This window comes from Quercus lobata, chromosome 9 (assembly GCF_001633185.2).
Source record: "Quercus lobata isolate SW786 chromosome 9, ValleyOak3.0 Primary Assembly, whole genome shotgun sequence".
Classification (NCBI taxonomy): Eukaryota; Viridiplantae; Streptophyta; class Magnoliopsida; order Fagales; family Fagaceae; genus Quercus; species Quercus lobata.
Genome location: NC_044912.1, coordinates 23,007,687 through 23,019,278, shown reverse-complemented (window position 1 = coordinate 23,019,278; position 11,592 = coordinate 23,007,687). Strand labels below are relative to the sequence as shown.

The window sequence follows — 11,592 nt, the reverse complement described above, 5'->3', positions numbered from 1 at the left end:
GTTAATTAGAATATTGTTGCTTCCACTCAGACAGTGGTGTGAATACGATTAATAGTAGCACCAGCTCTAACATAAAACTGGTGCACATAACTGAACAAAACCGATCTATTTTTGAGACTTTCAATAAATAAATGAATACAGCATACTTGGCAAAACATATCTCTTAAATTCGCACTTGAAGTATTCGAAAAGTACCACCATGTGGCGCAGTGAATATAATATATAGAATTGACACAAAAAGCATAAAGGTTTTCAAGAGTCAGAACTTGATCCATATTCTTGACCCAAACAACCCAGTAATGATTAATCCAACCTTGTCACCCCGTTCATGCATTACTCACACAATTCTTCTTCCTCATGATGATTCTCCTTCACATCCAATTCCACCTCCCCATCACCATTCTTCTTCCTCTTCTCTTGCACAACATCACAGAAAAAATCCACAAAACAAGACTCATACTCCGGCATGTTCACGTACCCAGGAAAGTAATTAATATCAATAACAAAGTACCTATGCCCATCTCTACTATCCCTAATCAAATCAAAGTTAAAAAGCCTAAGCCCCATTGCCTCCCTCAACCCTTTGGCTAACTCCATCACAAACTCCAAAGGCGGCATTTCCGCCTTCTCCACAAGCTTCTCCACTTCACAACAGTATTCATCCACCTCATCAGAAGAACCTCCCACCGCTTCACTATTTTTCGCAATCAAATTCGATATCTTCGAAAACAACAAGAAACCCTCATCCTCCGCTACGCTATTCAGTGTCTCCTCGCATATATCAGGCAACGAACTCCTCTTCACGTATTTTACGTGATCGCCCACCACGTACACCTTGAAAATCACTCCACCGTGGTTTACAAATTCTTGCATCAAAATTGGTTTTTTTAGTTTCAGTTTCTTCAACCCGTTGTCGTTGAACACCAAGAACATCTCGTGTGACTTGGCACTGCCGTCGACGGATATCGGTTTCGCTATCACCGGAAACTTGAGCCCTATTTCTTCAATCGAATCCGTAAGATTCTCCGACTCGTCCAGTACTCTTTGATTTGGAACCCCAATCGTTTGGTTCCCTTGCGGGATTTTCAAGCTGGTAACCACATCAAGCATGCAGACACGGTTGTGGAGATGCTCGATTGCTTGCGGCGGGTCGATTACGACGACGTTTGGGTGATCGAGAGAGAGTTGTTGCAATTGGTTGTTCCAGTCGGGGCCGTAGTGTTTGTGGATGATGCAATCGAAAGGTCCCTGCTGAGTTAATGGCTTGGTGGGATCGATTTCGATGAGATCGATGCCGCGTTGTTTGGCGTGGTCGAGTAAAGAGTTTTGAATGAAGCTGTGCACTTCCTTGGGGGAAAGAGAATAGCCTATGCGGTACATTGGACAAAAAGATGGAGTTGGAGAAGACATTTTTTTTTTTTTTTTAGTTTGTGTTTGGGAGTAGAGAAAGTAAGAGATGGAAAATTCAATTTATAAGAGTTGATGTAGCTGAGTTTCAGTGTTTTGAGTTGTTGATTTTATTTATGAGAAAGTCGTTATTGCGGAGAACCAACGCGAAATACAGCCGTTCATTGCGGAGAACCAACGCCATGATGGGATGCAGCGAACGGTTGTTATCGGGTCCCGCATATTTGCTGCTGTGAAGGAATCAATTAGCAAAAATTTAAAAGTTCCAAGTGGAATTCGAATTTCTTGTTATATAAAACTTGAACTTCAAGAGTTCTTTAAAAATTCGAATAAGTAGGAGATAAGCACAATTAATATTCTTTAAATTTTTGAGCAAGTGGTGTGTTCTAAACACTTTCAATTTTGTTTCTTTTGTTGTATTATCTCGGTTACTGTTCTTAGCTGTTGTGCATAAAATAAAAGGAACAAGTGGGAGATAAGCTCCGACGTGATCTGAAAACGAAGAGAAGAGAGAGACATTCACACACCAATATTTCTGTCTTGTCTTCTCTTGTCTCCCATGTGCGTGTATGAAAAATAGAAGTAAGACAAGAGTTGGAACAAAAGAAATAAAATGAGCCAAGTGCATATATTAAAAAAAAGGGGGCAGTAGGCCATCAGCTATCATGTGTGGTATAATAAAGAATTTGAGTTTATAAAAGTCGAGTTCTATGTTAAAATTTTTATATGACAAAGAATTTAAGTTTCATGAACTCGGGTTCTATATAAATTTTTTTATTAAAAAATACCAGATTAGCGAATGCCACCCTAGGACATTTTTAAGGAACTCGATTTTTTGGAGCTCGATTTACATATAAAACTCGAGTTATAAAACAGTGATAGATTGTTAAATATTTCGCCCAAATATGATATCTGGCCATTTTCACCAAAATTTGCTATAAGATAAGTTGCTGGAGTTATTGCATACTAGGCTAGGTGGCAAAAACCTAAAGTGAAACATATCCAGCTCACATGCAAGGCACATGATCAATTTTGAGCGAAATTTCTCCATCATTTCTCTCTCTTGCTCCTCTCTGTCAAACAGCTTAGGAAAAATAATAATCAAACTCTAAGGAAAAAAAAAAAAAAAAAAATCAAGCTCACATGCAAGGCACATTGAGATGGTGTTTCTGTACCTCCTACCTGTAAGTTCTGTAGCTCTCTCATATTTATTGTTATGGACAGTTATGGGGTAAGGGAGTAGGACATGTACTTTTGGAGGGTTATTAATTTGTTGTGTTTTCTTTTGTTGCTTTTTATTTTTTATTTTTTTTATCCTTGTTTCTTAATTTGTTTCTTTATTTGACCTATATTTTTATCCCTTTTAATGTTGGTCTATATGCAAGAGTAGATGTTCTTATATTGTTTTGCTTAATCCTTCAGGAGTTTGCAAAAGAGACTAAACAAGAGCAATTCTCTAGGAATGAAGATTGAGGAAAATTTCTCATTGAGGGGTAGATGGAGAAGGAATTGTAGCTTGCTCAGGTTGATTTTGCTGTTGTAGATCAGGTTGCCAAGATAGAGCCAATACTTGAAGGGAGTCTAGCATCAGCATGGAGGCATCAGTTAATTGATGATAGTTAGATTAAATTTCTTAGTATGTCATAAGGTTATCAAATGAAGACTTCTTCGTCTTTAGGAATATTTAGTAGGTGCAGGTTCAACTTGTATTTTGGTTTATTAGCAGTTAAGTTTATTTGTTGTTATCAGTTGAGGTTGTAATTGGATAGTGAAGAATGAATAAAGCTGTGAAGCATGAGTAATAAAAACAAGCTGATTTTAGAAGGTGTCTTTCACTTCTTTCTTATAAATTGGACGGGTGCTGCATCTAAATTTCTAGTGTTCCTTGCCCAACACATAATGTACACAAATACTTTATGGACATGGCTGACTGAGTGTTCGACACGTGGTTGGAGAATATAAAAAATTATGCATTTAACCATTAATCCCTTTTAAAATTGATATCTAGCCCATATTATGCATATCTAAAATAAAGAACGTTAGATGTCATGTATCAGTCCTATGAGTAATTTTGAGGTACTCTTAGAACACGGAGAAATGGTGCTCTCTCCACTCACATTTATAGTGGGGTGTATTCATTAAATTTACGGTAGAGTCTACCATAAATATAAGAGAATGGAACATCATTTCTCTGTACTTCAGGAGTATCTAAGAATTTTCTCATTCCTATATCCCTATTATTGAAACTTCAATGCACCAAAGAAAGCGGAATGGAACTCTTTCATGCTAATATGGCAATAAATTTACATCACTTATTTATTAAAGAAACCAGGACAACTGAAGCAAATATCATACTATGCATAATAATCAAGAAATCAGGACAACCCATTGGTTCTTGAATTATTTACAGATTCATGATGAAATGGCTAATCCATTCCCATGCAAGAAATAAATAGATGGTAACATAGGGAAGAAATAGCAAACTTCTTGCATTCAATGTGCTATCATTTTTTGGCGACCTATAAAAATATGTGCAAGTATCCTAACATGAGCAAAACTTATCCCTTAAATTAACATTTCAAGTATCCAAAAGGTACCTCTATGTGGCTCAGTGAAAATAATATATGAAATTGGCACAAAAAGTCTAGAGGTTCTCGAGAGTCAAAACTTGATCCATCTAGCTGAGTAAAGCATTGGTCAACATACACCATCCAGATTCTTGAGCCAAACCCATTAATGATTAAGCCAACTGAGTCACCTCGCTTATACACACACACTCATGCATTACTCACACAGATTTTTATCTTCAATCTCACCACTTCTCACCTCTTGATTCTCCTTCGAATTCACATCCAATTCCCCCTCCCCATCACTATTCTTTCTCTTCTTTTCCACGACATTCCAGAAAAAATCCACAAAAACAGACTCATAATAGGGCATTTTCACGTACCCGGGAAAGTATTTAATATCAAGAACAAAGTAGCTATTCCCATCTCTACTATCCCTAATCAAATCAAAGTTAAAAGCCTAATCCCCATTGCCTCTCTCAACCCTTTGGCTAACTCCATCACAAACTCCAAAGGTGGCATTTCCGCCTTCTCAACAACCTTCTTCACTTCAGAACAACATCCCTCCACTCACTATTTTAAAAACCGGACCGGACCGGACCAACCGGTTCAATCGAGAACCGGGAGCCAATCCGGTCTGGTTAAAAATCCCAAAACCGGTCAACAACCGAAAAACTGGCTAAAAACCGGTCAAAAACCGGGGCTGAACTGGAAATTTCAAAAAAAAAACGGTTCTATGTCCGGTTCGGTTTTTAAAACCATGCCTCCACTTCATTTTTCACAACCAAATTTGAAACTTGCCATAACAACAACAAACCCTCACCCTCTGCCATATTATTCAGTTTTTCTTCAGATATATCCAGCAACGATATCCTCTTCACGCATTTAATGTGTTCTCCCACCACATACACTTTAAAAATCACTTCGCCGTGGTTTGTTTTAATTTCTTTAACCCGTTCTTGTTTAACACCAAGAACATCTCGTGTGACTCTGCACTGCCATTAGCCAATACCGGTTTTGCAATCAACCGAAACTTCAGCCCAACTTCTCCAATCAAATCCATAAGATTCTCAGACTCATACTCTTGAGGCGGGTCAATTACGACGACATTTGGGTGATGGAGAGAGAGTAGGTGCAATTGGTGGTTCCAATCAGGACTGTAGAGTTTGTTGATGATACAATCGAAGGGTCCTTGTTTTGTTAAGGGTTTGGTAGGGTCAATTTTGATGAGATCGATGCTGTGTTGTTTGGCTTGATTGATGAGAGAGTTGGATGAATCTTTGCACCTTCATGGGGGAAGCAGCGTACCCCATGGAGTACATTGAAGATGAAGAAGACATTTTTATTTTCTGCTTGGAAGGAGAGAAAGTAATGAGAAAGGGAAAATTGAATTTGTACAGTAACAGGAAGAGTGTTGATTAGCTCAGTTTCAGAGTTTTGACTTTCGACTTGGATTCAACGTTATCGCGGAGAAGGAACGCTACGCAGTGACTTTCTGCGTGCTGCTGTGAAGGGATCTTCGGGTAGAATATATAAATCTTCCTCTTCCTAAATCTTTTTTTTATTTATTTTATATTTTCTTAGAAACGATACCCAAGGATTACAAAAAATTGTAACAAAAGAATCAACATTTTTTGTCAAAATCGTGTCTTCACATCAGAGTGCATCATCAAAGACTATCTTCTTCCCTTTCCTTGGCATTAATTTCTGGTTCAATAATAGTCCAACAAAAATGTGCTTCTTATTACAAGCCTGTCTATCCTGCAAAAGTAAAAAATGCCTTTTATCTGAAACATAATCACCTCCTAACAAGCTTGTTACTACCTTTGTATGTGAATACAAGAAGCTCCTGTACATCTTCCACAGAGCTCAGTTTATCACAAGGAATAGAGTTACTACAATAAGTAATACTTTTCTTTTCTTTCTTTTTTTTATAAGACAATAATTAGTACGTTTAAGTATTGATTTTGTTCAGAAATAAAAAGATAGTAAATACATATGTCCGTAATCTTGCTCAACGGGCCCTCTATTATAACGAGGTCGGACCTATTTCTAGACAGTAACCATCGAGACAATGATCATTGCCATTGAGCAAGAACCAGATTAGGAGATTCTTGACCATAAGACTGGAGACTGATGCTCAGTGCCATTGAGTATGTAATCGAGTACTTAAGATTCAAACGTCTACTAAACTTACAAGGCACTGAAAATTTCAGACGTTACTATAACCAAACCAGATGCATCACCATCATTAAGCCAATACCATAACTACAAGAAAACTGTGTTACCAAGTGTCACCACATCTTTGCAAAGATCTCCAATTGATTTTGAAATAGCAGAATCCATAAAAATTTGGTCATGAAGGTACATGCCCCACATTACTGAACAGGGAAGCTTAAGATACAATCAGGAGTGCCAAAAAATGACCCCAAAAATAAATGAAGTCATTTATCATGTTTAACGTTTGGAAATGGATTACATGTCATCAAATCACAATGGAATCACTGCAACTCCATAGAACACCATCGTGCTGGGAACACCCAAAATCGGAAATCAAATATAAGATTGACAAAATACTTAACTAACCTCCCCCACTCCCTTCCCATTTATATTAACAGTAAGATGCTACTAGAATGACCAAACCCTGATACCAGCATCTTATTTTTCCAATAACTTAAATATTTATCAGAAAAAAAGAAAAAGAAAAAAGAAAGGGAAGTAACAAACTCAGAATAATGTAATGCTAGTCCACAGTCAGTATGAAGATCAGAGTCTAGCATTGGACAGAGGACAGTCACTAACAAAAACTTCCTTCACAATTATTTTATAATAGGTAAAGAGGAAGCTTAACATAAGATTAGAACAGAAGGGACCTCATCTATGCAGCAGCCTGTAAAACATACCACAAGAAACAATGCCCTAAATAATAAATGAGAAGTTCGCCCGCAGGCCAAATAGGAAACCAGTTACGACAAAAGAAAATGTCTCAAAATCTCACTGTCATTTCCATAAAAATTTACCAAAATTAGCTAGCTCAGCAAAAACCATTGAACCTCCTAAATTTTAGAATTTCTTCCTAGACTTTATCAAATTGATTTCAATTTAAAGGGAAACATAAGGGAGATGAAATATTGTTCCTTTTTTTTTTTTCCCAAAACAACAAATTTTATTATTTAAGCTTCTGTTTTTGGAAGAGAGGATGGATCCTAGGAAGCAGAGACACGGCAAACACCCTGGTATTCCTTGCCAACACATATGGACACAAATACTTCAGTGACACAGCTGCCTGCTTGTTCAACACATGTCTGGAGAATATAAAAAAAAAATGCATTTAACCACTAATCCCTTTTAAAAATTGATATCTAGCCCATGTTATGTAGATCTAAAATAAAGACTGTAGACAATCTCTACTATAGAAACTTCAATACACCAAAGAAAGCAGGAATGGAACTCATTCATGCTAATATGGGAATAAATTTACAACACATATTTATTCAAGCAAACCCAGTACAACTGAAGCAAATATCATACTATACAAAATAACAAAGAAAGCAGCCGAAGTGTTTTTTTTTTCCTGTCTGTGTGTGTGTGGAAGAAAGCAACCATAGTTGAAGTAGGAAAAGAAAGACAATCCATTGGTTATTAAATTATTTACAGATTCACCAAAATGACTAATCCAATCCAATGCAAGAAATAAATAGATGGCAACATATAAAAGAAATAGTAAACTTCATGCATTCAATTTGCTAACGTTTTCTGTGGCCTATAAAAATGTGAGCTCTAAGTTAGGGAAGCCCACCTGTTGGTCACAATTGGTGTCTAGGCCCACCACATCCTTTATTTGAGCCCGTGTTACCCATTTAAAATTTTTTACTCCCCCCCTTATTGCTATCCCAGGAAACCCATCTCCTTCATTTCACATCAACTTCCACAATTAAACCACTCCCTATCCAACATGATCTCCTTATATCACTCCTCTTCCCATTTTCATTTGATTTTGAATTCAAACTGAATCTTACTAGGATACGTTTCCTATTTTCTACCAGAATTTGCTCACCTAATTTTGTATCCACATTAATGCACTGCTCCCTCCTATCCCTTCCTCCCACCACCATTGTATCAAGCTTGCCCACCGGAATATCCCCCAGCTTAGCACCTGTAAGTTTCGGATTCATCGCCAACAACCCCCTTGACTGATTCTGCCTCTCCACAAACTCCCCCTAAATCATATTTTTATCCTTATCCTTGGTTGTAATATGTTGTGACTGAGTCACAACCCTTGGCTGCACCTGACCCTTCAGTGTCTCAACAAAAGACCGAGAGGGAAGAAACCCCGACATTCTCCTTTGTGGCTGAGACACAAATTTGGCCTGGCCTGAACCACCTGAAGCATATTGGTCAGGTTCCAACATCTTCCTCAGTTCAAGCCCAAAGACCTTCCAACCATTTTGTGCTTTGCCTCTAGGAATTATGACAGATCTTCTATGCCCGCCAACTTTGAGTTCAGACACTAAAAGGAACTGACCAAAGGAGTTTGATCCCCGCTGCAAAGTGTATGCAGTATCTCCTTCCCTAAGCGTAAAAAACTGTTTGGGATTGATTCCGACCACCGTGTGTTCTATATTCTTCATCAACCATAATGCTGCATTCTTGCCCATGAATACTGACTTCATGAAGTGTTTGCCTCATTCAAAAATACGTAAGGAGAAAAAATTTCCTCCTTCCCCAACCACCAATTGAAAAAGCTTAAATTCAATGAAAAAACTACAAATTCCACCCATTGAAAAAGCTCTAGAATATCACTCTTATAATGATCCAAGAGTTAAGATGCAGAATATGAAACTCAGACTCACCCTGTCTAGAAACTTCAATACACCAAAGAAAGCAGAATGGAACTCATTCATGCTAATATGGGAATAAATTTACAACACATTTATTCAAGCAAACCCAGTACAACTGAAGCAAATATCATACTATACAAAATAACAAAGAAAGCAGCCAAGGTGTTTTTTTTTTTTTTCCCTGTCTCTGTATGTGTGTGTGGAAGAAAGCAACCATAGTTGAAGTAGGAAAAGAAAGACAACCCATTGGTTATTAAATTATTTACAGATTCACCAAAATGACTAATCCATTCCAATGCAAGAAATAAATAGATGGCAACATATAAAAGAAATAGTAAACTTCATGCATTCAGTTTGCTAACGTTTTCTGTGGCCTATAAAAATGTGTGCAAGTATCCAACCTGAACATGCTTGGCAAAACATTTCCCTTAAATTAGCACTTCAAGTAACCGAAAGGTGGATTGAATTCGGGCTTCAAGCCTTCAACTATTTGAAAGGTACCTCCTTCTGGCGAAATCAGAACAATATATGGAATTCACACAAAAAGCCGAAAAGGTACTTGTGCGTCAAGACTTGATCCATTCAGCTGAGTAAACCATAAATGCTTAACCCAACCGCGTTACCTTGCTTATTAACACACACACAAAGCATTACTCACACAAGTGATTTTTCTCTTCAATCTCACCACATCTCACCTCTTGATTCTCCTTCACACCCAATTCCACCTTCCTCCTCTTCTCTTCCACAAGATCACAAAAAAAGTCCACCAAAACCGACTCATAGTCGGGCATTTTAGCGTACCCAGGAAAGTAATTGATATCAATAACAAAGTACCTATTCCCATCTCGACTATCCCTAATCAAATCAAAGTTAAAAAGCCTAAGCCCCAGTGCCTCCCTCAACCCTTGGGCTAACTCCATCACAAACTCCAAAGGTGGCTTTTCCGCCTTCTCCACAAGCTCATCCACTTCAGAGCAACAAAATCCCTTCCCTTTATTTCTCGCAATAACAGCCTTCTCCAGCTCAGAACATCCCCCAACTTCATTTTTTGCGACCAAATTCGATATCTGTGAAAACAACAACAAACCCTCATCCACCGCCGTACTATTCAGTTTTTCTTCAGATATATCCAGCAACGATCTCCTCTTCACGCATTTAACGTGTTCTCCCACCACATACACTTTGAAAATCACTCCGCCATGGTTTACAAATTCTTGCATCACAATTGGTTTTTTTAATTTCTTTAACCCGTTCTCGTTGAACACCAAGGACATCTCGTGCGACGTGGCACTGCCGTCGGCCGTTACCGGTTTCGCTATCAACGGAAACTTCAGCCCTGCTTCTTCAATCGAATCCATAAGATTCTCAGACTCATGCACTACTCTCTGTTTTGGAACCCCAAACGTTTGGTTCCTTTTAGGGATTTTCAAGCTGGTAACCACATCGAGCATGGAGGTTCGATCGTGGAGACGCTCGATGGATTCCGGAGAGTCGATTACGACGACGTTTGGGTGATGGAGAGAGAGTTGCTGCAATTGGTCGTTCCAATCGGGGCTGCTGTAGAGTTTGTGGATGACGCAATCGAACGGTCCCTGTTGGGTTAAGGGTTTTGTGGAGTCGATTTTGATGAGATCGATGCCGCGTTGTTTGGCTTGGTTGATTAAAGAGTTTTGGATGAAGCTTTGAACTTTTTTGGGTAAAAGAGCGTAGCCTATGCGGTACCTTTGAGAAGACCGAGAAGAAGAACATGGAGATGGAGAAGACATTTTTATTTAATTTGTGTTTGGGTAGAGAGAAAGTAAGAAAGAGAGGGAAAATTGTTTGGTTTAGAGAGTACTCAATTTTCATATCTCAACACTCAAATTCATTACCCAATTCTGGGAAGAGATGAAGCTCCAAGCTAGAAGAAATGAGTTAAAGGAAAGTCAACTATGGCTCCGTTTGGTAGGACAATGAAAAAGTGGGAGGATAGATAATAGGAGTAGGGATGGCAATGGGACGGGGTGAGTCTGAAGGATTGGCGAAAATGGGTAATTACCCATCAGAATCGAACTATTTAGTTAATAGGGTCCGTTTGGAAACATATTGGCAAACTAGCAACTCGAGTCTTAGAGGCTCGATTTTGGGCCCCTAAATCGAGTTTCTAAGGCTCGATTTTCATGCGTCGTTCCTCTCTGATGTGGCGCTTTGTCCAGGTGGCGTCTACATGAAAATCGAGTCTCTAAGACTCGATTTCCACCGAAAAATAAAATATTAATCACCCAAAATGCAACCCAAAATGCAGAAACAGCGGAAAGAAAATGCAGAAAGAAAGAAAAAAAAAAAAGAGAAGAAGAAGAAGAAGAAGAAGAAGGAATGGCGACACACACAGGCCGCGCGCGACCAGGTCGCCGCGCGACAGATCCAGGCCGCGCGCGACCCAGGTCGCCGCGCGCGACCCAGGTCGCAGCGCGCGACCCAGGTCGCCGCGCGCGACCCAGGTCGCCGCGCGCGACCCAGGTCGCCCCGCGCGACCCAGGTCGCACCGCGACCCAGGTCGCCGCGCGCGACCCAGGTCGCCGCGCGCGACCCAGGTCGCCGCACCGTGACCCAGGTCGCAGTCGCCGCGCGCGACCCAGGTCGCCGCGCGCGACCCAGGTCGCCTCGCCGCGCGACTCGCCGCGCGACTTTCTGGGTTTTTTTTTTTTTTTCTTTCTTCTCTGATGAACGCGTTGTGGTTTTCTGGCTTTCTTCTCTGTTTCTGGGTTTTCTTTTCCTCTGGTTTTCTTCTCTGTTTC

General features: G+C 39.5%; 2 protein-coding genes and 1 pseudogene across 2 annotated transcripts; all 3 read right to left on the bottom strand.

Moving 5' to 3' along the window:
• Positions 1-183: 183 nt before the first annotated feature.
• LOC115960390 (inositol-tetrakisphosphate 1-kinase 1-like) lies at positions 184-1,498 on the bottom strand. Its single transcript, XM_031079273.1, has one exon. It carries the CDS (start codon positions 1,408-1,410, stop codon positions 334-336), a length of 1,077 nt encoding a protein of 358 aa, XP_030935133.1. The 5' UTR covers positions 1,411-1,498; the 3' UTR covers positions 184-333.
• Positions 1,499-4,191: 2,693 nt separating this feature from the next.
• Positions 4,192-5,407, bottom strand: LOC115961411 (annotated as a pseudogene).
• Positions 5,408-6,387: 980 nt separating this feature from the next.
• On the bottom strand, positions 6,388-10,815 carry LOC115960446 (inositol-tetrakisphosphate 1-kinase 1-like). Its single transcript, XM_031079365.1, has 2 exons — positions 9,217-10,815; positions 6,388-7,279 (listed from the first exon to the last, which is right to left on the bottom strand). Exon 1 carries the CDS (start codon positions 10,579-10,581, stop codon positions 9,466-9,468), a length of 1,116 nt encoding a protein of 371 aa, XP_030935225.1. The 5' UTR covers positions 10,582-10,815; the 3' UTR covers positions 6,388-7,279; positions 9,217-9,465.
• Positions 10,816-11,592: the final 777 nt, after the last annotated feature.